Source organism: Sturnira hondurensis, unplaced genomic scaffold, assembly GCF_014824575.4.
Source record: "Sturnira hondurensis isolate 20B ecotype Veracruz unplaced genomic scaffold, ASM1482457v3 Scaffold0019234, whole genome shotgun sequence".
Taxonomy (NCBI): Eukaryota; Metazoa; Chordata; class Mammalia; order Chiroptera; family Phyllostomidae; genus Sturnira; species Sturnira hondurensis.
This window is the reverse complement of record NW_028091865.1, coordinates 1,191,461-1,219,335: the sequence shown is the minus strand read 5'-3', so window position 1 is coordinate 1,219,335 and position 27,875 is coordinate 1,191,461. Positions and strand designations below refer to the sequence as shown.

General features: G+C 58.6%; 1 protein-coding gene across 3 annotated transcripts in view; it reads left to right on the top strand.

Moving 5' to 3' along the window:
- Positions 1–243: 243 nt before the first annotated feature.
- Positions 244–27,875, top strand: part of PRKX (protein kinase cAMP-dependent X-linked catalytic subunit) — a 56,319-nt gene continuing 28,687 nt past the window's right edge. For all 3 annotated transcript variants that reach the window (XM_037027714.1, XM_037027712.1, XM_037027711.1), the window contains exons 1-2: positions 244–614; positions 22,349–22,517. In XM_037027714.1, coding sequence (XP_036883609.1) covers positions 449–614; positions 22,349–22,517 — 335 coding nt within the window. In that variant the 5' untranslated portion in view covers positions 244–448. The remainder of the gene's footprint in view (positions 615–22,348; positions 22,518–27,875) is intronic.

The window sequence follows — 27,875 nt, the reverse complement described above, 5'->3', positions numbered from 1 at the left end:
AGCGCAGCCCCGCCCTGGCCGCTTCCGCCCGACTACCTATTATCAGGCGCACAGCTCCTCCGTCCGCAGTTGAGGCAGAGTCGGGACACGAGGAGTGGTCTGGGCGCTCGGCTCCAGCAGCCGGGACCCGGCTTCTCCTCCGCGCAGCCCAGCCGCGTCCAACTCCGAAGCCGCGCCGCCCACCCGCCCAAGCCGCCGGCTACCCTTACCAGCCGCTGCCTCCGCCGCTGCCGCCGCCGCTGCTGCAGTGAACGCCGCCCCGCGCCGCGCCATTGTCCCCGCCGCCCTGCCAGCTAAGCCGGGCCGCCGGTCGGGAGGCGAGGGGCGCCTGGGTGGGCGCAACTGATGCCCACGCTGCTGCGCCGCACTCCGAGGCTGCGTCCCAGGAAGTCCGGCTCTCCTCTTCCCCCTGGTTCGGCGAGGCTCCCCCGCCCTGGAGCGCGACCCCATGGAGGCGCCCGGGCTGGCCAAAGCGGCCGCGGCAGACCCCGACCCTCCCAAGAGCCTGGAAGAGACCCCCGGTGAGGCACCCGCTCAGGGGCCGGGCTCTGACACCCCCGCGTCCGAGTCGCCTGCCTACCGCCTGCAAGACTTCGACACGCTGGCCACCGTGGGTGAGTGCGAGACGTGGGGACCTGGCCCGCAGGGGTGCTCGGCGCTGCCCGCGTCCCGGGTGGCAGACAAAGCTCCCGGAGTGTCGTCCCCCGGCTGCCTCCCGTGGAGCTCTCCGCCTGGTCCCGCCTGCTCCGGCGCCCTCGGTCCCACAGATGCTCGGAGAGTTGGAGTGAGTCCCCCCCCAGCCCCCTCCCCCCAGTACCTGTCTAGCTACCAGTGCCCCACCCGGTGCCTCCAAAGGCACCTTATTGATACCTGCCGCCCCTAAACCACTCCGGTGCCTGGGTTCCCCGACGTCACAAAAGTTCCTGGAGGTGACCTCACATGGGGGACCTCAGGCTCCCTCCCGAGCTGAGACCCCCCCCCCAGGGGAAGAGGAGGCCACTGGGGAGATGAAGGAGCGCTCCTCCGGCCCGTGGCAGGAGGCAGCGTCTAAGGTGGGCCTTGGAACGAACTGCTTTGGGCACAGGTGTCCCGCCGCGCTACATTGGGTTGGGACATTTGGGGATGGATTAGACGTTTCCTGAAACCGCTGTGGCTTTTCATCCCCTGCATCCGAAACTTGTCATCCCTTCACCAGACGTCTTTTTCCTTCTGTCCTCTCTCTTCCAATTGGATCCCCCGCAGCCGGGCAGCTGGGAATGTGAGTTACCCGTTTCCCGGGTGCCTGGATCCCGAAACGCGCCGGCTGGTGGGTCCGTGGGTCCGGCCGCACTGGGTCGAAAGATGCCCGACCCTGCGAGGTCCTGAGTGCAAGCCGTGCGCCCAAGCTCGCGGGTGGCTACTTGGCAACGGTGCCAGCGGGTTGCGCCAACCTGTTGTTTATGGACCCCGGTGCGGGGCATGCCGAGGGTGACCCGTGAGGCAGGGGTGTGTAAGAAGTTTCTTTGCCCTATCCCTCCGCGCCAAATTGGGAAAAGAGGAGCGCCCTAGGGTGAGCTCAGGGTCATGAGGTCCAGAGCCAGAAGGACAGTGAAAGCCCCAATGGGGAGGGGACTTCTCTCTTCCAAGTGGAGCTGGGTGGGAGGAAGGTTTCCCGATGTGGGGGGGCGGGGGGGGGTGAGCGGGACCCCCTCTCTTTGGATATCTATTTATCCACCTATGGGGAAGGCGTGCAAGAGACATGGCTGTGCCTTTGGGGACATGCAGCCACGTCTGGGGACACTTGTGGTTGCCACAACTGGGGAGGCGGGGTACTCCTGCCGCCTGGCGGGTGGAGACCGGGGAGGCTGCTGAACACCTTCTCAGCGTGGCAGGCTCTGACTTCAGTGGGAGACACTCTTGCCTACCTCTTTGGGCCCCTTTCCTTCTCTTGCGTCCACCTGTGTATCTCCCTACCTGTGTCCCTACCTACCTGCCTGTGAATCTGTGCATCCGCCCACCCATACCTGTCCTGTGGCCTTCTCTCTCTTTTCCCCTGTCTCCTCTTTTCCCCCCGTCTTCCTCTTCTTCTCATTCTTTCTCTGTCTCTCTCTCGCTCTCCTTCTCCTTGCTCCCCCGGGAGTCACACAGGAGGTGGAAAGCAGGTGAACGATGGAAAGATGGAAAGTTGGTGGCCGCCCCGCCCGCCGCCCCTTGGCACCGGGTCCCGCCATTGTGTTCCTTTCGGGCGCGCGCTTGGGCCTGTTGTGGTGGGCACGGGCTGGAGGCCAGGGCGCCGGGCTGGTCCGGGGCTGGGAAGGGTGCTGTTGGGTCCTTCCTCTGCTCATCTGAATGAACATGACGCGTGCTTGTCCGGGGCAACTTCTTGTGGGCTGCGCGGGCGTGGAGGGAGAGTCCGGCTGTTGCTGTTCCAGGCGTTGGACACGCAGGGGACAGGAATCCAGACCTGCGTGCATGGCCCTCGCGTCAAAGCTGCCGACACTCTCTGCAACCTCTGACCCAAACTCCTTTCTTGAATATCCGTGAGGGAGAGAGGTGAATCTGAGCATGATTGACTCAAGAGATTAAGAATAAGCTTAAAAAGAAAAGAAAAAATCACAAGCCTTCCCCAAAGCATCAGAACTGGGCGTCTCTGAGTCACCCTGTAGGGTGCCCTTGGCTCATTGCAGATGGTACAGTGGGCCCTGTACCTGCCGTGAGGAGGTAGTCGGGGCGGGCACAGAAGTTTCCAACTCAGGGAAGCAACTTCCTCTCCGCCGGCTCCTGGGTCCCATCCCTAAGTGTCTGCCGGTCCCAAACAGGCGCCCACAGGGGTTCTGAGTTTTCTGAGGGTGTCTGTCTATGTGCCCTTTTCCTGCTGACCCAGGCGATTCTCTGTCATGGGCATCCAACCCACACCCACATAGATTCGCGACGGGACCCCAACCCTGTGTTACCCTTTCTTCACCCTCGCCGTCCCCGGCCCTGCAAGCTTCTAGGGCAAGTCACAGTGCAAAGGCAGCGTTCCGTTGACGCTGCTCTCTGAAGGCTGTTTGCAGTCTGTGCCCCTGGCTCGTGCCCCTGTTCCTTTAGTCCGGTCTCTCCCCGTGTGGATGACAGGTTCTTTTCGTCACCCACATACTCTTGTATTTTTTACCCCTTTGTTTTTGCCCGTGAGCTTGGCGTGGGGGGCAGTCCCCACCCTGGGGACAGAATTGCTGACTCCCAATCCATGAGACAGGGCCGAGGTGACGTTGATGTCTTAGGGCCCTTGGCGGCGAGGACAGCGGGAGTCAGGGGAGGAGTCACCTCCCCTCAGGGAGGTGCCACAAGGCTGGGATCCAGCTGGGAGTAGACATCGGTGTTGGCACGAGTGGACCGCGTGTCCGGGCTCTGAATGAGGAAGAGCATGACGTCAGGGGCTGTCCCGTGTCCTCGTTCTCTGCGTTAGGTTGCGGGCCATGGTGGGCATTCAGAATCGCCCGGAAGAACGCACGGGGTGTGTCGGCGAACTACCTCACGGTGCCGTGTTTTCTTAAAGCCCCAGGGGCCACTGTGGCGTTACATCCCAGCTAAACTGTGACGTCACCGACGGACACACTCGGACTCAAGGCAGCCACCCTGCTCCCTAGACAAGAAATGGTTCGTCCCCATCTCCCACGATTCCGGTGCATGGAACCAAGCCGCGTCCCCCACCTCCTTCCACAGTGACCTAATTATAACCTCCAAGGGGATTCCTAAAGCTCTATGTAGAGTTCCACCCCTCCCCCCATGGGGACACGGTGACATCCGTGGTGGCTGTAGCACAATGTGGAAACCAGGATGGCGGCTGGGGCACATCCTTTCAGAGGTCCCCTTGGTGTTTCTGAGCCTGGGTGCCTGTGTATTTCTAGGCAGGGCATCCATGTAGACAGCCCCCTCCCCCCCCCAAAAAAAAAATCAAGGCACACAACTCATTCCCTCTTCACCAAGCACTCCCTAGTGCTTAATGCTTCCCTTCACTACATGACGTCCCGAGGTGGGAAACCTATATTTCAGGAGACTTCCCTTCACGAACCCGTCGTTCTCAAGTTCTCTCCCGCGCACCCACAAGCGTTTTCCAGTGTACCGACAGCCCTTTCTCCCCTGATCTTGGTTTCCTTGGATCGGCCCTACTGTCTCTCCTGTCCGCCTGGGCTCTCCTCGTACCCCTTGCACTGTCCCCCCTGAGCACCCCTGAGCACCCCTCCAGACCCAGTGCCATCGGGTCCAGTGAGATTTTGCTGTGCCCAGTGAGATTTTTCATGCTATTCTTCATTTTGAGAGGGCGCTAGAAAGCACACTCCCCCCCCAGGCGTGCATGATGGTGCCGACATCGGACCACCCCAGGAAAGTTAGAAACTAGATAAAATAGGAGGGAAGGACGTTTCCAAGTACAGAAGTCTGGCAGGTAGTTGTTCCTCCATTTAAAAAAAAAAATGCTTTATTTATTTATTTTAGAGAGAGGGGAAGGGAGGAAGAAAGAGAGGGAGAGAAACATGCATGTGTGGTGGCCTCTCGTGCGCCCCCTACTGGGGGCCTGGCCTGCAACCCAGGCACGTGCTCTGATTGGAGGGACACAGTTGGAAGAGGCAGGGAGGCCCCTCCCTGGAGCCTGTGGAGCGAGCGAGGCTCTGGCGGCACCTGGCTGTCAGACGCCCGGTCGCCAGGATAGGGGTGCAGTTAAAGCCCAGGTGTTTCTTCTGGGGAGGCATCAGGGAGGCAGGGGCTCGGGGGCAGATGGAGAGAGCCAAGGACTTGGTTTTCCCTGCCCCCCCCCCCCGACCCCCGACCCTGCAGAGAACTGTGCCCGGCACACAGTGTGCAGCCCACCTCATTCCCAACCGTAAACCTAGGGGAGACCCCGCATCTCACGTGGTTGGGCCGAAGGCTGCCATCTTGAATCAGCCCCAACTTTGGCATTTTCCTCCATTGGGACTTCTCTAACTACATACCCTAAACAGGGGAGTTTCTAAGGCCTCAGGGGGTTACGTTTTATACTTCCGGTGACATCTGGGTGCCAACGTGGTAGAGCCCCGGAGAGGTCTCTCTTCTGGGCGGCCGACGGCTTGCCTCTCGGTGTGTCCTGGCATGGCCGAGAGCCAACAGGGGGACCGTGTCTTCTCGGGACTCTCGTAAAGACGGTTGTCCCATCGGGGGGATGCCACCCCCTTGTGACCTCATCGAATCCTAATTCCCTCCTGGGGAACGCCATCCCATTGGGCGTTCGGGCTTCCACATATACCGATTTCCGGAGACACTGACATCAGGCCCTAATGCTAGATTTGTCCGTCCCGTGCCGCTTTGCCTGTCTTCCCCTAAAACTATCCGTTGGGGGTGAAAGTGTCTGCTCCAGCAGTGTTCTGACTTTGTCACACACGGGAATGCCCAGGGAGGACCCCCCCACCTCCCTGCGTTGGGGGACAATCCTCCGTGACCCAGCTGGGGCCCCCCACGTGGACAGGGCCACGCCGCCGCCACCCTAGGCGGTCTCAGCCCTGGCTCCTGGGTGAGTCCCCGCACAGCTGGGGACCCCCAGAGAGACAGACCCCCTCTGTCACCAGGAGAAAAGGGACAGCGGGACCACATGACACGGAGCGAAGCTTCGCTTCCACCCTCCCCTCCCTGAGGTCACAGGACGCTACTCAACGCGGCCTCCTTTCTGGGAGAGACGTGTTCGGACTTCTCTATTGGCTGCCGTCCGTCTCGTTGGGAGCCCCTGCCCGGGGCTTTCTCTGTACTTCCCCACAATTTCTTTTTGTGACAGCCCCAGTGCCACCGCAGCAGGACCCTATCGACAGGGTTCCTCTTTCCCTGATTTCCTTGGAACGCTCCCCAGGCCGTTTCCTGCAGAGAAGAATAGTAGGATGCGGGCCCACTTTTTTTTTTTTTTTGAGATTGTCCCCAGCGGGTGGGGCAGAGCCGACCCGCGTGCCTTGACTTTCGCGAGGGCCCGTGAGGGGTCGTAGACTGTACACAGCCTGGCGGTAGTCGCGTCCCCTCCATCCGTCACCCTCTCCCGGCGTGGCTGGAATGAGAGGCGGCAGAGCGGGTTGCAACTCCCTGCCTGTGTGACACCTTCCCCTGCGTCCCCAAAGGCCCCTTCGTCCCCAAAGGCCCCTGCGTCTTCATTTTCCTTTCCTCTGGCTCGGTGCTGCGTCGCGCATCGGATGGACCGTGGTTTGGTCTGTCTAGAGGTTCCCTTCGTTTCTTTAAAGGAACAGAATTGGAAGGCAGGGCAGCTTAAACAACAGACATTTCTTCCTTCCCGTTCCGGAGGCTGGACGCTCGGATCCAGGGGTCTCTCTCAGGCATGCGGATGGCCGTCTTCCCGCTGCGTCCTCACCCTCTGGGGGGGTCTGTGTCCCCATCTCCTCTTCTTACAAGGACCCCCGTCCTGGGGGATCAGGGCCGCCCTAGGGACCTCAGTTTAGTTAATCACCTGTACCAAGACACATCTCCATGAAACTCCGACGCACCCTGCAAAGCCTCTGTGCCTCCGCCTCCCCATCACTCTGTAGTTTTACGTCTCACCGGGCAGGTTTGACTCATAGGCTTGGAGGGCGGGAGGGAGGCTCCTTTTAAGTCAACAGATGGCAGGCTGAGCTCCTGGTTTGAAGACATCCCCTCCTGCTTGGTCTTGGCCTCGGCCGCCCCTGCCTTTCCTTCTTTCCTGGTCCTTTGTGACCGTCACAGAGAGGTGTCATGACTTAGAGGTAGATGGCGGTTGTCAACCAAAGGCTCTTTGTTCATTGGGATGACAGCTTCAGCGTCACGCATGGGAGGGGGGCATGGTTTCCTCAGAGAAAAGTGGAAGAGCCTGTCACTCCGCGTTACGGCCCCTTCCTTCCGGGGAACGCCGCGTGCAGGCCCCGGTTCCGAAATGGCGGAGGCTCCCTTGGGTTCTGGAGGGGTGTTCCCTGGTTCTCCTCCCCAGTCTACTGAGGTGGGTGACCTTCTGCCATGTCCGGCGCTGTGTCTGTGTGACCTACTGTGTGCCCCAGGGTTCTCCTGCGCCTTGCCAAGTCACCGTTGGTGAGCACTGTCGGGGGTCAGGAAGCTCCCTCAACTTTTCTCTTTTAAAAAAAGGGTTGTAAAATTGCTCTGGATGACGCAGCTATGGGTTGATTCTCGTATGTTCACGGACCGGGGAGCGAACCCACAACCCCGGCCCATGGGGGCGATGCTCTGACTGAGTGAGCTACCCAGCCAGGGCCACTTTAACCATTGTTAAGTGTCAGAATCAGTCCCGTTCGTGAGTCCATGCTGTGGTACAACCATCATCACTACCCACTTCCAACATTTTCCCGTCACCTCCATGGGAAACCCAGTATCCATCAAGCAGTCACTCCACAACCCCCGTCCCCAGTCCCAGGAGCCTCTCGTGTCTCATCGGTCCACGAGCATTTGCCTGGTGTGGACATTCCCTATCGAAGGAGTCTCATGGTATGGATCCTTCTGCGCCTGGCTTCTTCCCACCAGCGTCATGACTTCCGGGCCTACCCAGGTGGCATGACTTGCCTTCCTTCTCTCCCGGAGGCTGGTCTCTGCCGTCCCCTGGACGCCGTGTCCTCCCCGCTCAGGGACAGTGGCCAGTGCATCAAAGAATCCGCCCAGGGTCCAGGGTCCGGGCTGCAGGGCCCAGAATGCGTGCGGGTAGCAGAAGCCACCTCTGTTCCCCTCCTCTGTTCACTCAACGGAGCGTTGCTTCGGGACGTCTGTGTGTCTACTTGATTCTGGGTTACTCTTCTTTTCCGCTTAATCCCTGAGGAGGTCTCCGTGAAGGACTGAGGGTCTTCCACGTGGTGGGGGAGGTCTCCCTCGCTGGGGCTACGGAGCTGCCAGAGGTGGTCTGCTCAACTGAGTCCCAGGGTGGTGCTTTTTCCTTAGGCTTGGAAAGGGGTGTGTGTGTGTGTGTGTGTGTATCTGGTGGGCATTGGACTGTTTTTCGTGGGACTATTCCACGGCGTGGCCGTAAGTGCCAATGACTGTGGTCCTTGCTACACCAGCTGGGGAGTTAGCACCCCTCGCTGAAGGCAAACGTCCTTATCGTCATCACCACCATCCTCCTCACCGTTACTTTCTCGACATGGCCCAGGCTCCCCTCATTTTCAGGGATGGATGGGGTGTGTTTTTTGCATCCACTCAGACCTTACTCTGCTCAGTTCCCCTGCCGTGAGTGTGCCAGGGCTTTTCCCCGTGCCCTGCACGGGCCACCTCCTTGTTCCAGCTCCTGGGTTAGGCCAGGATGAGACCCAGAGGACATCTGCTGCACGGTCATCTTTCCTTGGTCCCCTCCTGGTGTCTCTCTCATGGGCTTTCACCCCGTTTTGGCCTCCTGCCCTAAAAAAATGGCCCAAAACGGAATGGCTTACAACCACGGGCATGTACCCTCTCCCCGTTTGGCAGATTATGAGAGTGAAAATCAGCCCTAAAGGGTTCACAGCAAGGTGCTGGCTGGCTTGGCGCCTTCTGCAGTCGCCAGGAGGATTTGTCTGTGTCCTTGTGTTTCCCAGCTTCTAGAAGCTTCCACAAGCTTTGGCTTACGAGACCTTCTTCCACCCTGCAGGCAAGCCGTGCTGGGTCAAAGCCTCTTCACGCTCCCATCTCTGGTTTCTCACCCTTACCTTGCTCCCACGAATAAGGCCCGTTGGGATTCCACGGGACTCACCCAGATAAACCCAGGATTATCTCCCCATCGGAGGACAAAGGCTGGCCATGGGTAACGAGTGTCTGGACGCTCGCTTTCCCCTCTGCCTCATTCACTCGCAAACTCACAGATTGCGGGGATTCAGGCGAGGACATCCTGCAGGGCGTGACCGTGTGCATGGGACGGGCTGGCCTGGGCTCGTCCTCCGTGCCCCGTGGGGACTCCCGCCGACGGAGAAACCACAGCAACAGTGAGAAGCTCTTCCGCGCATCCCCAAGGGCTCGCAGAAAGGCTCACGCCGACGAGCGATGGGTGTGGCTGTCCGTGTTCACACGTGTGTGTGTGTGAGGGTGTGTGTGCCCGGGAAGGAAGGAGCGGAGTTCACTCAGGCGCTCACGCCTCTGTGTTCTCCTGGCTGGCTGGGACCGTGTACGAGGACTAATTGGCACCTCTCCGGGTCCCTCCCTTGTGCTCAGCCAGCAGAACCAGTTCTAACACCGTGAGGGAGCCCGGGCACAGGATTATTCAAAGATGAGGTCTCCTACCTTCTGGGAGGGAGTCCGGGCCCGGGAATCCCACACACAAAGCTAGTTTCCCCCTGGAGCCTCAAGGCAAAGCCGGGGGTGGGTCGTCTCCAACATGTGGGGCGTGTGGATGAATGAACGGATCGCCAGGGTACGTAAAAAACATAAATAAATAAACTCAGCAAGCTCTTTTTTCTCGGAGCTACTTTGTGGAAAGGTAATGAAACCAACGATGACGAGGGCTTCTCAGAAGCTCCCGGTTCAGGAGTATTTTGCCCTCGGTCACACGGTGGGGCCTCTGCGTCCACGCTGGGTTAGGCCGAGAGGGCGCCACGCCCTTAATGCTCCCCCATTAAGGCAGGTAGGTGGACGTCCAGTGGGCATTTGGCGTACGTGTGAGTAGGAGACGGTGTGATAAATAGCCACGAGTTTGAAGCAGTCTGGCCATTCCTCCGTTAAGGCGACCGACGGCGTGTCCATCAGTCCCAGCCACGCGGGGATGGGAGTGGGCTGAGCATGGAGGAGTGCATTCCTGGGCTCGGCTTCTGTCCTCCCGGGGCACCCCGCGTGCCTGGGGTGTCCGGACTCTCCCCTCGGGAGGCCACTCCCACTTCGGTGAGTCAGCCCGCTCCTCGCCAAGCTGAGGAGTTCCCCGTAGGGCACCTCGAGACAAGGTCTCCACACTTTGATCTGCCGTCAGGGGCCCCGGTGGCCTCTCCCAGCCCTGCCCAGGTGTCCCCGCTCCCTGACACCCCAAGGACTGCCCGGGCTAAGCCCTGGGTGCCCAGGGGCCCCACCCACACCCACGGGTTAATCCCCCATTTCAAAACCTGCTCCTCCTTTCACGCCGCCGTGTGTTTCCTGCGGGGGGTGGTGACCCCATTTAACCCCCTTGGAAATGAGACTGCTTTTTCCACCAGCTGCCAGGGAAAGGAAGTGAGGACGCACAGTCCCTACAGATAATGGCAGCCAGTTCGAGGATATATTGACGCGGTCTCAAGGGCAGGCCTTCTATTGATTTTCTGGAAGTTGTTCGTCTGGACGTATTTTTGGATGGTATATTTTGATGACTCACCAAAGACACGTGCAGGGCAACCTTCAGGGTAGGGTTGGGTTTGGTTTTTAATCACCTCCCGGAGACGTTTTTTTAATTGTTCCTAGAGAGAGGAGGAAGGGGCGGGAAGAAACAGTGGCGTGAGAGAGAAGCATCGATTGGTTGCTTCCCGTTTGCCCCCCGGACTGGGCATTGAACCCACAACCTCGGAGTGTGTCCTCACTGGGAACTGAGCCCCGCACCCCTCTGGTTTGGGGATGGCACTCCAAGCAACTGAGCCAAACTGGCCAGGCCTCCCGAGGACCCTTTGAAAAGACTCGACCCCCACTCTGGCCACGTGGTTCATTTGGTTGGCGTGTCTTCCCGATACGCCAAGGTGTTGGGACCGCAAATGGACGTTTCATTCTCTCCCCTCCGCTCCTTCCCTCTTTCTCCATAAAATCAATGAACAAAAGTGTCACGAGCACGTCAGAGTGTCACCCGAATCCTTGAGTGTTGCGATGGTCGTTGTGGGATGGGGTTTCCCTGAGGAAAAGTTTCCTTCGTGGCGTTCTCAGCAGGTGAGCCTTTTAGTTTGATAACAGACTCTGTTGGATCCCTTTTATCGATCTCTTCGAAGGTCCGGCATCTCGTTTCTTTGATTCCCTATTGGTTTCCCGTGTTCGATTTCATTGATTTCTGCTCATTTTCCTTCTGTCTGTTCTTCTGTCTGCTCTAGGTTTGTCCATCTGAAACTAAAGGGCCTTTAGCTTTATTCCAAGGGAGAGGTGATTTATGTGAGATCCCTAAGAGCAGCCATTGGGGAAGCGCTGACTCGGGCAGGAGCCCACACAGGGTCCCCATGTGGAGCAGACACAGGGGTGGCACCTGTGAGAAAGGGGAGGGGACAGGGACACCCACAGCAGGGAGGCGTGGCCGTGGACGCAGCTGACCTGGCCTCGTGACGCTGATTCTCCACAGCGTGTTTCGCTCTCGGTCCTGTGCTCATCCGTCCAGTCGTCACCCCGTCGGCTTCCCTGTCCCCTTTGCACACAGCTCTTGGGGACACAGGGTGACTCTGGCTCAGTACGGAGGTCATTTTGTTCTGCTATAAAGTGGCTTCGTGTATATGGGCATGTACAGTGTTGTTTGTGTAGTTTTCTTGAGTATTTTATGTTGGTTAAGGTCCTGGGCAGCTGGCTGGAGTGTGTCTGGGAGCCGTGGAAGAAGTGAAATAGTAACCCAGGAAACTGCCCACCAAAACACCCCCTTTTTCCGTCCTCAATCTGTGTTCCGGGCGGCCCAGTGGCGAACCTCCGTCCTCCAGGTTCTGCGGCGTTCCCCCCCTGCCTGGGTCAGGCTGACCGTCTTGACGAACTGCTTCTCCGTGGGTTTCCGTCTCTCCCTCCCAGAGCGGATGCTGTAGCTCCGGCCCCCTCCCCCCCGCACAATCACCACGCGGGCTTCCTCCCCACCAAACAAGCCTCCGTGATTACAGAGCCCGAAGAAATCAGCGCGGCGGCCACCTGCTCCAGATGCCTGTCCCTCCCTGGGAGCTGCGTTCCGGGCGCCCGGCCTTCCTTTAAAAGAAACGGTGAAATAACGCGGCAATCAAGGCCTGCTGCGCAGAGCGGGGTGCAGGCGTTCGGTTCAGAACCCCCATCTAAAATCCGCGATGCCGCTGGCGAAGCCGCGGCGGGGCGATGGGGTGGGTGGCCGGGTGTGCCTTCCAGGTCCTTCACCTCCTGTGCCACGGAGCGGAGACCCCTTCTTCTGTAACGACAGAAAGCACTCCTCGACCTAGTTGGTTATTGAGTGCGAGGTGTGTGGCCACAGGCAGTTATGACCGCAACACCCACCCACGAGGGGGCAGACGGCCATGCGCATGGAAAGGCTTTTGACATCTGTTCTGACGGCGGAAAACGCCGTTTTTTTCTGGATTTTGGCAAGTGTTCTGGTGCACGCTGAGATGAGCTGCCACACTGCATGGGGGGGGGCGGGGGGGGCGGTCTCTCGCCCGTGGCGTTCTTGGGGAGGGGGCAGAACACAGAGTCGGCGCGGTCCGTCAGTTGTCCCGTCGGGCCGTGGGTGGGCTGAGCCCACCAAACACGGTGGGGAATCGGAGCGGACGTCGCGTGATGCGAGGAAAGCAGAACACAGGATGATGGTGGAAGGAGGAGTTTATCAATGGGATACAGCGGCCGTGGGAGACCGCAGGGCGTCATGCATACTGACGAGACACAGAAGGGACCTGAGGGTTCAGGAAGGGGACCGACACGGAGAGCGGCTTCTCCCACGATGCCCAGGGAAGCCCGGAGCGCGCTCTGTGGTGGACTCTTGTCTCCTGTTGGCTTTCTTTGTGGTGGACACGGGCTTTCCTTCTGCAAGAGCTCCTGGGCGTGCCCCATCTTTGCACACGTCCTCCGTGGGGGGAGCGGCTGGGGTGAGAATGCGGCTTTTGTGAACATCGCCCGTGGTTTCGCTCTCGCCGGACCAAGGGTCGCACACGGCTAGTAGGACAGGGGCTCCCTGGGAGCTTTCTGAGTCGATGTGTCCGGTCGGTGGGCTGGCCCGGGAGCTGGGCCATCTGAGCCACGCAGACATGAAGGGACAGGATTGCACCTCCATCCAGAGCACAGGGACTTTTATTTTATTGAGTTGTTGTTTATTTTTTCAATCCTCATCCGAAGGTGTGATTATTTCATTTTACTTTTTTAAAGATGTTATTTATTTATTTTTAGGGAGAGGGGAAGGGAGAAAGAAAGAGAGGGAGAGAAACATCTGTGTGTGGTTGCCTCTCGCACGCCCCCTACTGGAGGCGTGGCCTGCAACCCAGGCATGTGCCCTGACTGGGAATCGAACCGGCGACCTTTTGCTTCCTAGTCTGGTGAGCCATGCCCGTCAGGGCCCGAAGCTGTGTTTATTGATTTGAGGCAGATAGGAATGGAGAAGAGAGAGGGAGAGAAGCATCGATCCATTGCCTCCTCTACACACCCTGCCACCTTCCCAGGTTTGGGGATGACACTCCAACCAGCTGAGCCACCTGGCCCGGTCCACATGGACATTTCAAAGACCATGGCCCGACACCCTCACATCCTCCCAGGCCCTCCTACGGGATAATGCAGAAGCCCCTTAGGTAGGTGACCAGGGATAGGCGGTGGGACTTGCATGTCCACCCCCAAACACAGGGGAAAAAAAAAAAAACCGTGGAAGAAAGACGGTTGGGGGGAAGCACTGTGTTTAGTCCCATTCTCAAATGGCCCCTGTGAGCATAGAGAAACAAACTTGATTTTAAAAGCAACCATTACAAGTACATTCTATGGAAGGAGGTTATAAGTCTGGCTACGGTGTGGCAGGGTATGCCCACCTTTATTGTCTTGGGCTGTTCTGTGGTAGCTACATAAATACTGAACAAGAAGGAAAAGGGCAGATTCGAGGGGGAAAAAAAAACCCTAAGTAAAATCACACCTTCTTTACCGAGTGTGAACTGAAAATCGATCTTTGTCCTGTTTGCCGACTCCAAGAAGAGGAAGAAAATGTGCTTTGGGAGCGTGCGTTTGTTACTTGCTGGGCGTGGAGTTCGGCGGGGTTTTCCCTGGGGTGCCCTGGGATCCCTGGCAACCCCTGGGGACGTGCCCGGGGCTCCGTGGGGTCACAGCTATTTCCGTCACAATAGGAGAGCGTTGTCTCTCTTTCCCTCACGCCTGCTTGGCTGCGTGCGTGTGGGCATGTCCACAGGCTTCCCGATGTCGGGTGACATCGTCTCTGACCACAGTGGCGTGCGTCCTTCCTTCCGCGCTCTCGTGGTCTACCCATGCCTGTTTCGCTCGTTCACGTGGTGACCGTCGCTAGCTACAACCCCCCCACACACACACACACCGGGGCTCCGCAGGGTCCTCCACGGGCTTCTGGACGGGACGGTTTGAGAGCTCCTGTTTACACGAGCGTCTGGGTCGAAGTTGATCTTGACCTAGCGAGGCCTTTGACAGCGATTGATGAGTGATGATTCCGGAGTCTACCCGTATGTGTCAGACGAACCCCTCTGGGATGTTTGTTTTTCCACCGGACTGCGGCCGACTAAAATAGACACGGTCACCATTTAGCCCTACGAATGGCCTTTCTTCCCCCCTACCCCCCCCCCCCCCCCCCCCACACACACANCCCCCCCCCCCCCCCCCGTCACCTGAGGACAAGCGTATTGATTTTAGAGGGAGGGGGAGGGAGGAAGGGAAACATTGATGGGAGGGTGAGACATGGGTTGCTTGCCTCTTGTGCGCCCCCCCGACTGGGGTCGTGGCCGGCAACCCAGGCATGTGCCCTGACCGGGGATCAAACCTGCGACCTTCCGATGTACAGTGGGGCGGGGGGAGGGGGCGCGGGCGGACAGGACAACACTCCAACCACCTGACTTACCTGGCCGGGGCTCCCCTACATTTTTCTAAACATCCATCCTGCCAAAGTCCTACAGTGACCCCTTTTATTTTTATACAAAACTCTAGTACCCCGAGGGTTTTGTGGCAGAAAGCTTTCAAATGAGGCAAATATTTGACGAGTTTGTCAACAGACCACCGAATCTAGTGGAAATGGCACTTTGTATCTTACGGCATACAGTGCACCACGGCGTCTCACCAAAGACTTCCTCTGGCGCGGCAGGCTGTGTGCACACACGCGTCGCCGCCTGCCCCGCTGTAGTTGGTATGAAGCTGTTAATACAGTCTGTTGTCATAAACGCAGGGATAAAACACACAGACGCACGTCGAAAGGGATACGGAGGGGTCGCGTGCAGGTCCGAAGGTGCATCCGGGTTTGGGAGACCTCAGAGCAGACGGCAAAGTGCGGGGTGAATTGAGGAGGCTCCCGCCAGGGAGCCACTGGGTAGTCCTGACCCCAGACTAGCTCTGATTTTTTTTCTCCTGAGGCCAAAGCTGGAGAACTCTGCAGTCTCCTGGGATAAGCCCAGAGCTCAGAAAACCATGAGGATTGCAAAAAGCAAAGTTTTTTTTTTTTTTCGTGTGTGTTAAAAACATAAGCAAATGGGAGGTGGGCGCCATCGAGTAAAATGCTCATTGACCTTTCCCTCCGAGGGTCCCTCAGCGTCACACGGCCACTGGAGTCTCTCTCTGGGGCTCCACTCGTGATGGGAAAATAATCTCAAACCCGGGGCTGATCAATGGCTTCGCCTTTGAGAAACATCAGCATAAATAAGCACATGGGGTCCCAGAGAGAGGAGATCATTCAGGGAACCTAAGACAAGGTTCAACCAAAAAGGGGAACATCAGAGAAATTTTTTTAAACGGTCATTTTGAGTCATATATTTAGAAAATCCTGAGAATATGCCGTGTTCCACGGCAAAAAAGGGATGTTACAATCATAAAGAAACAGAAAGAACTTTCAATAATAGAGGGCCTAAATTCTTTTTAAATTAAAGGAGAGCCCTGGCTGGTGTCGCTTGGGGTTGATTGCCGGCCTGTGAACCAAAGGGTCACGGTTCAATTCCCAGTCAGGGCACACGCCTGGGTGGCAGGACAGGTGCCCAGTAGGGGGCGCACGAGAGGCAACCACACACGGATGGGTCTGCCCCTCTCTTTCTCCCTCCCTTCCCCTCTGTCTAAAAATCAATGAATAACAGTCTTCAAAAAACATTTCAAGGAGAAAACTTCAAAAAGATGTTTGCCCTCAAAGGCGCAGCTATAATCTCCGTGTTTGTCTTGGGTGCCGTGGGTGAGTCTCCAAGGTGTGGACGCTCCATGCCTGTGGGGTCCACGTCTCCCTGGGCACTCCGTGTGTCCTTCGTGTGAGCCTCCCGTGGCCGTAGTAGCTGGTAGCAGCTGGTAGCTTCCAACAGACAGTCCCCCTCCCCCGTCCTGGAGAGCAGACATCTGAGGTCCAGGGGTCCCAGGGCTCTCTCTCTCCACAGACTCCAGGGAGGGGCCTTCCCACTTCTTCCAGCTCCGGGGGCTCCAGGCGTCCCTTCCGTCTCGGCCTCCATCTCCACGTGGCTTCTCCTCTGGGTCTGCGTCTCTCAGGAGGACCCTGTCTTTGGACGTAGGGCCACCTGACCCAAGACGCCCTCCGCTCAGATCCTTCCCTCATCCCGCCTGCAAAGACCCTGTTTACAGATAAGATCCTGCTCCCAGGTAGCCCGGGTTAGGACGTGAGCCTGCCTTTCGGGGAGACATCCTGCCGCCTGCGGCATGCCTCGCCCCCGACGTCCCCACAGGTCCTTCAAGGAACCCGCCCCCTTCCTCCCCCAACGGAGAAACTCAGCAGGTCTTTGCACACCAAGCTGAGTGACCCGTCCGCGTGGCCGTTCTCACCCTCGGCTCAGACACCTAAACCGTGCGCTGGACTCATCCCACTCGGCGGTGCCTGTCCCACCAACCGCAGCTCACCCCGCTGGTCCCTGGCACCTGCCTGGTGGGTGCCAGAGTCCCCTCTTCCCTCTCCTTGTCGTCCTTCAGCCCGGCTTCCATGACCCGAGAGAAACCTCTGCAACACAGCAACACAGAACCACGCACAGCCCAGTCCACCCAGGCACTTCCCCGCTCTTGGCCTCGAGACTTCCTGTTGCCCTTGGCAGAAAGAGTTCACTCAGAGGCTTTCAGAGTCCCCTCCTCTCGTTGACAGGATCCCCCCAAGCTCAGCTCTCTCTCTGGAGGCCGTGCCTCGCCCGCCCTCAGGCACCCTCCACGTGAGCGCTGGGCCGTCACCCCAGACCGCCCTCTGATTTCCGTTGGCTTCCCCCCAAGTCAGCCTCTCTCCCAACCCCGAGATCAGGGGGTGCTCACGTGGCTCAGCCCCCCCTGCCTTCTGAAACCAGCTTGCTGAACCCCGCCGAGCCCACCCGGAGCATCCTTGCCGTGATCTTGAATGTCTGGGGTCGGTCGCTAAGGGCAGTGGAATTGAGGGCCTGCCTGCCCTGCGTCCTGGCTGTTTCGGCCCCATCTGGAGCACCCCCCGCACAGCGATGCCTCCGTGCTGGGGGGGCGGGGGGACAAACACCACACTTCCTTATGGGGGCCCCCGTTTTTCTCAGAGAGAGAGAGAGAGAGAGAGAGACTGTCTTCACGACACAGATGAGCCAGCGTTGGTTGTCACAGGTGCGGTGTGCGCACTGTGCCTCAGTTGGCCGCGGACGTAAGCGTTGAGTGTGAGCGGAGGGGTAGAACGTGGAAGTCAGAACCCACGAGCCACAGCAACGCCCACGAAGAGGTGGTGGCCAGAGCCCACGTCCTCAGGGGGGCCCGCTGGGGGAGCGTGTGGCCCTTGGGCTGGATGGTACAGGGCACAGTGTCTGTGCGGGTCGTCTCAGAAAGCTCCGGCGGACAGGCTTGCTCTGGGCTGCGGGCTCTCGATGGTGGGTGATGCGGCTCCTACCAGACACTCGGCCACATCTCCAGATTCTCTGGCCGTTGAAACTGAGGGTCGGCGTGGGGGGGGGGAGTGTAGGGAAGCTGCTCAGCACCCTGCCGTGCTCGGGACGCCCCCGATTGTCAGTGCGTGAGGCGGAGACACCCTGACCCAGCAGAGATTTTCATTCCTTCTCTCTGTCTGTCTCTCGCATACATGCATATCTCTAGCTTATCTGTACATCTGTTATATGTCTTCTATCCATTCATCTGTTTATATAAACTAGCTACCAGTAATCTATCTGTATTATCTATCTGTCCGTTCATCCATCTACCCATCCATTCGTTTATCCATCCATCCCTCCATCCACCTGCCACGGTGCCTCTCCCAAAAAAGTGCTTCTATCCACCAGGAACTCTTGGCCACCTCTGCAAACATTTCTTGTTACCACGTGAAGGATGCTAACTCCCATGTCGTGGGAAGAGACCCAAGGTGCACCGGCACGCCCTCCAGCCCAGACACCCATCCAGCCCCAGATGTCCCCTGTGCTGAGCTTGAAAGAGCAATCATTTGGGGGGATACCGTGACGTCCTTCTGTCCCATCCTGGATGGCTGTGGGGGTGAACCGGGCTGGCGTGCACTCTGAACACGTGAGGTCCAGCCCTTGCTCTTCTGGGTGGAAACTCCCCGACGTGCCATCCCCAGCCACAGACGTCCTGCCGATGGCAGCACCAGGCCTGTGCCCGGAATGCCAGGAATTTCCCTCCCACAATGTCCTTGCTCCAGTGCTGGGTGCCGGGGGCAGGGTGGCTTCCTGCAGGGCTCTGTCCTGTGGCGAATATTTACTTTACATGTCTCCCGTTGGAGAGGATAGCTTTGCCAATAATGTGCAAAAAAAGAGAGAGAGAGAGAGAGAGAGAAACGGAGCTCCCAAAATACCTGCTGTGTTTTTATCTCTCCGAGTCAGGCCATGCCAAATGGAATGTCGCTGGATTCAACCAAATTTCCAGGGAGTTGCTAGCGTACGTGTTTCCTTGGGCCGTCTAGACAAGTGAACTCAGAGGACTGGCCCCCGCCTCTTCCGCCCTCTTCCCCAGCTGAGTGGGTTTCAGTTTATTCAGCTGATCTTTGCCTAAACCGTCCGAGTTCTTAAAAGAATCGTCATAACGCTGCCCGAAAGCACCCCTCCTTTTTTTGGGGGGGGGGGGCACACTTGCGTTATGGACGTAATCGTACACACATACTGTAAGATTTCGTCTTTTCGTGCCTGCAATTCTGTGGTTTTCAGTTTAACCATTCTGAGCACACACACTTAAAAATAAGTGTTCAAGACTTTTCTCCCTCTCACACAGAAGCTTGACTATCCTTGACTATTCAGAAATCACCTTGTTAAAGGAGACCTGAGGGGTTTGAACCTTTGTGATGTGATGTAAGTTGCTGACGGGACACGTGTTAAAAGTTCTCATCTCCGGTGGGGAGTGGTAAACATTGTGGATTGGGGCCCCTTTTGCGATTTTCCCGTGAGGGCGGAAACTCCACAAAAAAAAAGTGTGAGTCGCCATGATAAATCTGTGCATTATGACACGCTCGTTATACTGCAATAATTCTGTCATCTATTCATTTCCCTTACAGTATCAGTTTACCTTCCATTTTACTATGGTAGAGAGGAAACACGCAGTTTATGAATTAAGAAAGCGAAGACCGTTGTACGGTGGCACGCATGTCATCCCCACCCCAGAATACGTCCAGTGAGCACTCATCACCTGACATAGTAACGCATTTTTTTTTCCCAGGGTGAGAACTTTCTTCTTTTCTTTCTTTCTTTTTTTATTGTTGTTCCAGCACAGTTGTCTCCATTGCCCCCTGACCCCTCCCCCCCGGGGATGAGAACTTTTCACACGTGTCCCGTCAGCCACTTCCAAGCACATGATACAGTTCGTGACTGTAGTCACCACCTCGTACATTCTGTCCTCAAAAGTTAAATCACTGTATGGGTGGAAGTTGGTTTGGTTTTTTTTTTTTTTTACCTTCTTTACCCATTCCCCACCCCCCACCTCCGGCCACCCCCGCTCCCTGGTGTGTGTCCGTGAGTTCATTATTTTTAGGTCACACGTGGCAGGGACATCGTATGACATTTGTCTTTCTCTGTCTGACGTTTCCCATTCACCGCAATACCCTCTCGGTCTGCCCAGGTCATGGCTAATGCCGGGGTTTCCTCGTTCTTTGTGGCCGAGTTGTATCCCACCGTGCTGCTTGGGCAGATGTAACCCCTGCGGTCACTGTTTCCTGGTGCCAAGGCACAGAAAACTGGCCCTTTCTGCCTTCTCATGGGAGATGCTGAGAGGCGGGGATGCATGTGAGACAGACTCCCGACACCAACAGGAAATGATCTCTTCGCCTTCCCTGTTTCCACGGCGATCATGACTCCATCCCAATACCACTCATACACACCTCACCTTCCAACTGGAAGCACACTGGGCTTGTGCACCAGGATGCCGGGGGTATCCCTGTGTGGGCCCACCATCTGCTGGCGGCTCGGGGGGGTCTCCCCACATCCCCCTGGGGCGACCGAGGCCTGAGGTTCAGGGCTGAGGGATTGGGGAGTCCTGTGTGATTATAACTCACAGCTCGGACAAAGCGTAAAAGACGGGGCAGGCGCAACCACTGGAAAATCAGCTGAGTCATAGTTGTGTTACGGTTCTCGTGGGCACCGACGCCTCTCAGCAGGCGGCCCAGCAGATAGGAGAGCGCAGAAGGCGGAGCATTGTCCGGTCAATACCAGCCAAGAAGGGGTGAGTCCCGTCACAGGGGCAAAAGACCAAGACGCACAGTCTTCTCCTTGCTACTAGCATCTTAGAATGCGGCAAGACTATCATAGTGTTCGTAGTGACCGTCCTTTGCTTTGGGAGCCTCGCCCCGCAGGAACCCCCAAAGAGTTTGTTCCTTCCGCTAAGGTCACCGATTCAAACCCAGGGGAACTCTTGGACGACGCAGCCTGTTTGCAGCTGAATGTGCTTGACGTAATAGAAGCATCCCCCATCCGCCTAAATGCCCCTGCACTACCTCCGTTCACTGTGTCCGGAGCCCTTTGCCGGGCTGCCTGGCTGTTTTGACCCTGCGCCACGTTCTCCTAGCCGCACGACGCCACCTTCCTCCTACACGATTCTGGGTTTGCTTCCTTCCACGCCGTCTTTGCGTGAGACTACCCTTTGAAAACGAGTGACGCCTCGCCTGCCGTTCTTACACACACACACGTCTTGCCGTTGGCAGATTGCTTTCTGCTTCTGCTGGGATAAAATATTCATGACGGAAATTTTGTCTGAAAGCCAAGGTTCCATAAGCTGTCCCCCCCCCCCGGCCCCGCCCCACCCTCTCCTCACTCCATTCCCTCAATAGATTGATTTGGTCTCTCGGGGGAACCTCAGTTGATAGAAAAGGCCGAAAACCCACATCGCTCGAGGAGAACTTGGCTCTTTGGTGGTTGCCCTGTGCGCCTCCCAGCGCCACCCAAGAAAGAGAGGGGACGCAGTGGCCCATTGCTGTGCGGTTGCGTTGGAGAGCTTGTTTCTTCTCAAGCCACCGCTGGGCTTCGCCTCCCTCCTGTCTCATGCACTGGACGGCCATTTTCCCAGCCAGGGGAGCTCTGTTGGCCAACAGAGCGCCATCGCGGGGCTGCGGAAAAAGGTGCATTTCTTTGCGCGCTCCCTCCTGGCGGACTGGGACGTAAAAGACCACCCCCACGTGTAAGCACCCTGACTGCCAAGGCACGTGGACAGATTTCCATTTTCCTTCCCCCACGTCGTGTCTTGCCCGGGCTTACGTGGCATCCCTTTTCCATTGTTGATGGGATCGTTGCCCAAGGGATCGCCAGGCGCGGTGGGGGTGGAAGGTGTGCACGAATCGCCGCGTTGAGGCCCAGAGGACGAGAAGGATCCGGGAGGAGACAGAGCAGGACGGAAGTACGGGGAAGAGAAAGACCCGGTGTGACACGTGTGGCGTGGGCATGCCCAAGACGGGGTTTGGTGTGCTTCCGTCCTGGCAGGGGGTTGCCGTGTTTGATTCTGCTGCCTTTCTGTGGGCCCCCGCATTCGTTTCGTGCGATGCCTGGCAACCTGGAAGGGGAGGACCCGAGTGCGCTTATGAGCAACCTGTCGCGCGTCAAAGAGGCTCCGTCACGCGGGCGGCCGCGTGGCCTTTGTGTGTCCCGAAAGCCCGAAACACAGCGCACGCTGGGAACGAGACTGGACTCGGGGAGGGGCACACACAATACACAATACAGACACTGTACGACAGAAATGTCTCCCTGAGACCTGGTATTGGGGACCACTCTGTCCACCCACCCCCATTCCCACCAGAGCAGCAGGGTTGTGTCCGGGACGACGGCGGCGGACGGGAGGATTCTGTGGGCCGGACCCTGTCCCACAACCTGCCCGGTGTTACTGACCCAAGGGTCTCCAAGAGACTCCATCTAAACGACATTGGAACGACGGCACGTTGAAGGCATGCGTGCACCCTGCTTTTCCACGCTCCCTCTCAAGGTACATGCGTGCGCACGGGCGCGCACGCGTGGGAGTGTGTTTCCCGAGACGATGTCCAGCTGCCCTCCGGTTAAAGGATGTCTCAGGGGCACGTGGCCCTCTGTGCCGAGGCGTGTTGGCCACGTGGGCCCACCGTGGAAAATCCTACACAAGAGTGCCTCCGCACACCGTGTGGCCGGCGCCTTAGACAGCACGGAGTGGCTCCCCGCCACCGTCCCACGCAGGTGCCCATACGGCCTCGTCTCTTGTCTCCCTGCAGGCACGGGGACGTTCGGGCGGGTGCAGTTGGTCCGGCTGAAGACCACCAAGCGCTTCTTCGCCCTGAAGGTCATGAGCATCCCCGAGGTGATCCGGCTGAAGCAGGAGCAGCACGTGCAGAACGAGAAGTCGGTGCTGAAGGAGGTCAACCACCCCTTCCTGGTGAAGCTGTGAGTCCGCGCGCGGGGCCCGCGCCCAGCTCCTTCTCCCCGTGAGGGTCCCCCCCCGGGGTCTTTTCCTTCGTGTTCTTCCTCCCTGGAACCCCAGGCAGGGGGTGGAGTGAGGTCGTGGCTGGAGGAGGTGTGAGTGAGTGCGCCCGGCCGCCGACCCGCACCGTGTCATGTCTGAGTTGACGTCGGCTTTGGAGCCCGCAGGCGTGGTCCCACCGAGGATGCGGACCCCGGGGCGGCCGGGGCCACGGACAAAGGCGCCGGCTCCCGAAATGCACTGCCCCGTCAGGGCCTGCTGCCCCAGCTCCGCACACAGTGGGCGTTCCAGGGGCCTCGGCCACCTTCTCACACTCGTTCGTTTCCTCGCGTCTTTCCTTGGGTCCGTGACGAGGTCCCACGGAACCCACTCCCCGGGGGAAGGGGCCCAGAACTGAACGGAGACNGAGGCTCCCCCCCCGGGGTCTTTTCCTTCGTGTTCTTCCTCCCTGGAACCCCAGGCAGGGGGTGGAGTGAGGTCGTGGCTGGAGGAGGTGTGAGTGAGTGCGCCCGGCCGCCGACCCGCACCGTGTCATGTCTGAGTTGACGTCGGCTTTGGAGCCCGCAGGCGTGGTCCCACCGAGGATGCGGACCCCGGGGCGGCCGGGGCCACGGACAAAGGCGCCGGCTCCCGAAATGCACTGCCCCGTCAGGGCCCGCTGCCCCAGCTCCGCACACAGTGGGCGTTCCAGGGGCCTCGGCCACCTTCTCACACTCGTTCGTTTCCTCGCGTCTTTCCTTGGGTCCGTGACGAGCTCCCACGGAACCCACTCCCCGGGGGAAGGGGCCCAGAACGGAACGGAGACCGATGTTCTGCCCTGGGCCACCTGCTACTACAGGGGAAGAAGACCCCTGCCCACCCAGCTGTCAGAGGTCCGCACCCCCCGAGCTGGCCGTCTGACCCTTTCCCTGGGCAGCTTCTGACCACTGCCCACCCCCTCCCTCTCTCGCCTTCCTCTTGCTCCTTCTCAGGCCCAATGGCGTGGCTCAGGGGCCCACCCCCACCCCCGCCGCCGCCCTGATTTAGTCCTGGCATCACCCCTTTCTTATCCCAACCCCGAACATTGCCTTTCGCCAAAGCATTGTTCACCTCAGAGCCGTGGAGGTTCTTTTCCCACCTGCGTCTCCAACAACCTGCGTCTCTACAGAGGACTCCGTGGCGAGTGTCTGACGTGCCCAGAACGAAACCCCGGGGACTTAGGATTCTGGAAAGAGTTCGTGTTCCTTCACCTCGGTTTCTCTTCCTACGCCCTTGCGTCCCCTGAAGGGCAGGAGGGCGTGGGAACGTGTCCCACGCACCCGTGTGCACGGGGGCAGGTGTTGTACATCCTGATCTCCACACACATTGCACGCACCCCCACACAGGGAGGGGCACCGCCGAACCCCCACATTCCCGAGTATCCTCCTCGAAGCCCGAAGCAGGCTCTCACACAGACTTGTCTCGGGTGGCACGGGGAATGATGGGAGAGGAGAAGCGGGGGACTTTTGGCTTTATCTTTCTCTGCACCCCTGTCTGTTAAGTCTCGGGCTGCACTCAGCCCGGGGGGGGGTGGGGGGGGTCAGGGCGGCCAGAAGACACTGATGTCGTGGGCGTTCCTGTGAAAGGAAAAAGAGCTCATGATGGGTCGGTCTTCTAGGGGCCGAAATAGGGATTCTGGGGAAGACGTCAGCGGACCGGGCTTTTCAGTAAATCTTGCCCGCAGAGACACGGTCTGTGTTATAATACCGCCCAACCGTCACCGTCGGTGTCCGGGCAAACGCCTCAGGCGGTCGCCCAACACGAGGAACTCAACCACAAACGGCGTGAGTTCCTCGAGGTGATTTCTAGCTGCCTTTCCAAGGAACACCGTGGGCAGCATGCCAGGCCCCCGGTGTGTCTCCAGAAACCACGCGCGAGGCAAGAGTTGTAGCGCGCGTTGGCGGTGACATTGGGGGACGCTGGGTGACGTTAGGAGACGCGGAAGGAGGAGCCGGAGGGAGTCACGGGAAAGCAAGAAGGTTCAGGCACTGCTAGGGAGAAGCGACGCGCGTGGAGGAGATGGAGGAAGCTGGTGGCGGGAGGTCCCTCCAGCATCCGGAGTGGGTGGCAGGGACCCACTGACCGTATCGGGCTCACCTCTGTTCTGCAGTGCAGGCCCTTCCCCGGGCATGGTTAGGGCGCGCGTTGCGGGCGATCCGTGGAAGGTTGCGGGGAAGGCCTCCGGATCGGGGAGTTCTATTTCGTGGCGAGTGAAATGCTGCCCTCCCCCAAAAAGGCGTGTCCAGGACCCTATCTGTTTCGTCCTCCTCATCTTGGAGGCTGGGGTGGGCAGGCCTGGCTCGCCCAGAGGCCTCTCTCCTGGGCGTGTGGACGGCCGTCTTCCCCCCTGTGTCCTCCCACGCGCGTCCATCCCTGTGTCCGTGTCCCCATCCCCTCTTTAGAGACCCATGTGCACATGCAGCCCCTCTCTGAGGTCCTGGGGGTCAGGGCTTCAACCCGTGAAGCCGGGAGCTTCGTTCCACCCGTAACCGTTACTTAGAGACTTTGCTAAGGGGACGTGTCTCAGCGCCCAGGGGTCTTGTTATAATGCACTTTGGCATGCAGTGGGTTTTGTTTGGGTTTGTTTTGTTTTTTTCTGTGCAGTACCCTTGACAGACCAGGTGTGTTTCAAACTGGCGTGCAACTTGACCTGGTGTGACCAGGGCTCTCTGTTCGTGCCTAGCACGCCAGACAGAGCCTGTGGGATCTGGCCAGCCCGGCCCCGGAGCCGGGACCTGGAAGCCGTCCAGGGCCTCGGAACAAGGGGCGTGTGTTGGTGGAAAAACACCCCGAGTGCCGAATGCCTTTCAGTGCCCTGCATTTTCTCCTGTGAGTGTTGGGTCCCCTCCCCCGACCTCTGCTCCCCGTGCTGTTTCCGGAAACACCGAGCACGGTTTTCCGCATTTCGCCAGACCGCACGCCCCGCCGAGGGTGCCTTGAACGGTCGGGGAAGCCACTGGAGGCCCCGGTCTTTGATCGGCGTGCAAGCTGCTACTGGTTCTGTGTTTGGGAAGTTGCCCGGGCACCCGTTCAAGGTGCAGGAAGGAACACGCTCTGTTCTGGGAGGGAGCCGCTCCCCAAGGCCAGGCCAGCCCCGCCGCTGCCGAGATAACTTCAGAAGGGCCCAGGCGCACACTGTCCAGGGTGCAGAGGGGGCGTGGCAAAGCCAAGGTGTCCGGGGACCAGGGCTTGCAGTCTTCCAGCAAACCTAGATCCCTCCTCGGCCTCGCGGCCTTTAGAGAGGGCCAGCGTCTTAGCGGTGTTTGGAACTGGGCCCTCTTGACAGCTGGGGACAGATAAGTCTCCGGGGGGGGGGGGGGCTGTTCTGTTTGGTGCGGGGTGTGGAGCAGTATCCATCCCTGGCCCCACCCCCCGTGATGCTGGCAACACAGCCTTTGCCACAGCAGCAAGTAAAAGTGTCCCCGAAGTTGTCGNGTGCAAGCTGCTACTGGTTCTGTGTTTGGGAAGTTGCCCGGGCACCCGTTCAAGGTGCAGGAAGGAACACGCTCTGTTCTGGGAGGGAGCCGCTCCCCAAGGCCAGGCCAGCCCCGCCGCTGCCGAGATAACTTCAGAAGGGCCCAGGCGCGCACTGTCCAGGGTGCAGAGGGGGCGTGGCAAAGCCAAGGTGTCCGGGGACCAGGGCTTGCAGTCTTCGTGCAAACCTAGATCCCTCGTTGGCCTCGCGGCCTTTAGAGAGGGCCAGCGTCTTAGCGGTGTTTGGAACTGGGCCCTCTTGACAGCTGGGGACAGATAAGTCTCGGGGAAGGGGGGGGCTGTTCTGTTTGGTGCGGGGTGTGGAGCAGTATCCATCCCTGGCCCCACCCCCCGTGATGCTGGCAACACAACCTTTACCACAGCAGCAAGTAAAAGTGTCCCCGAAGTTGTTGGACATACTGCCGTCCAGGAGATTGTCCTTGACCAGAGACCCCTGTCTGGATGGATGGATGGAAGGAAGGATGGAGGGGTGGATGCATCGATAGATAATTCATACCTCCAGAGCTGATCGATGATCAATAGATGGATGGTACACCTATTGACAGAGAGACAAAGAGAGCCTCTCGTGCGAATAAACCGGGTCTCTCAAACGCAGCGCCACGGACCCTTGAAGCTGGGGGGCCGTGTGCGGTGGGGCACCCCCTGCCCCGCTGAGCAGCCTCCCCAGCCTCCGCACCTGCATCCAGTCGGACCTCCTGGGCTGGGTGGCATGGCCAGAAACGTTCAAGAACCCGACAGCGAGTGCTGGGTCCGAAACACGCCTCTCTTTCCTGTTATGCGTGGGACCCACCTTCTCGTCGTCTCTTTGCCTTTGCCGTTTATTTTGTGCTGAATTCAGAGCGGTGACGTTGGTTAATGCGACGGTGCACGTTGCAGGCATACCATTGGGCGACAGGTCGCCTGGATATCGTGTTGCGTGGTCACCACCCCCGAGGCAAGTCTCCTTCCGTCATCACTTGTCCCCCCCCTTGACCTGCTTGTACGTCCCCAGTCATCGCCACGGCGTCGTCTGGGTCGATGAGGATTGGGGGTTTGGGGGGGTGCTTGGGGGTTTGGGGGGGCTTAACCACGTCACCCAGCCCCCGACCCCCTCCTCCCTGACAGCTGTCCGTCTGTTCTCTGTGGCCACGCGTCTGTGCCTATTTTGCTTTTTCCTTCATTTTCTTCATTCGATTTCGCACAGGGGTGACATCATCTGGCTCTTGCCTTTCTCTCTCTGGCTGATTTTTAAGGTTTGGACGCAGCCCAAGCGTCCATCCGCAGATGAGTGGATACGAAAGCCCAACGCCACGCAGCTGCAAGGAAGAAAGGAAGCTTACCCTTTGTAGGGATGGACCTGGAGAGCATTAGGCTGAGTGAAATGCACTCTCGTGGGTTGATAGCCTTGGTGCAAGGGCCGGCCGGCACCCTGCAAAATAAGGAGGATTGTCTGACCCGCGGGTGGCCGGCTCACACTCAGCCCTGTCATGTTCTGAACTCGGATTTCAATCCACTCGTGGCTACACAGGCTGTCTTCTCCCATCGGCACGCAAGCCCCAGGGGACGCCTTGATCTTTGTAGACGCCCTGGGAACGGCGATACTAGTCTCGCTCTGAATACTTTGGTTCTGATCATTAGTGATACCCGACTCTTCGTAAGTGCTGGGTCTAAAACAGAAGTCTTATTTGGGGAGCTCTGCAGGAAGGATGTGCCTGAGGAGTGTTTTTCCCCCCTCCCTCACGCTCTTTCTTTGACATCAGTGCTCTGGAGAAAGACGGAGGAGTCGGAATTGGGGCTCTCGGGGGAAATTCTTCTTTTCGCAGCCATTG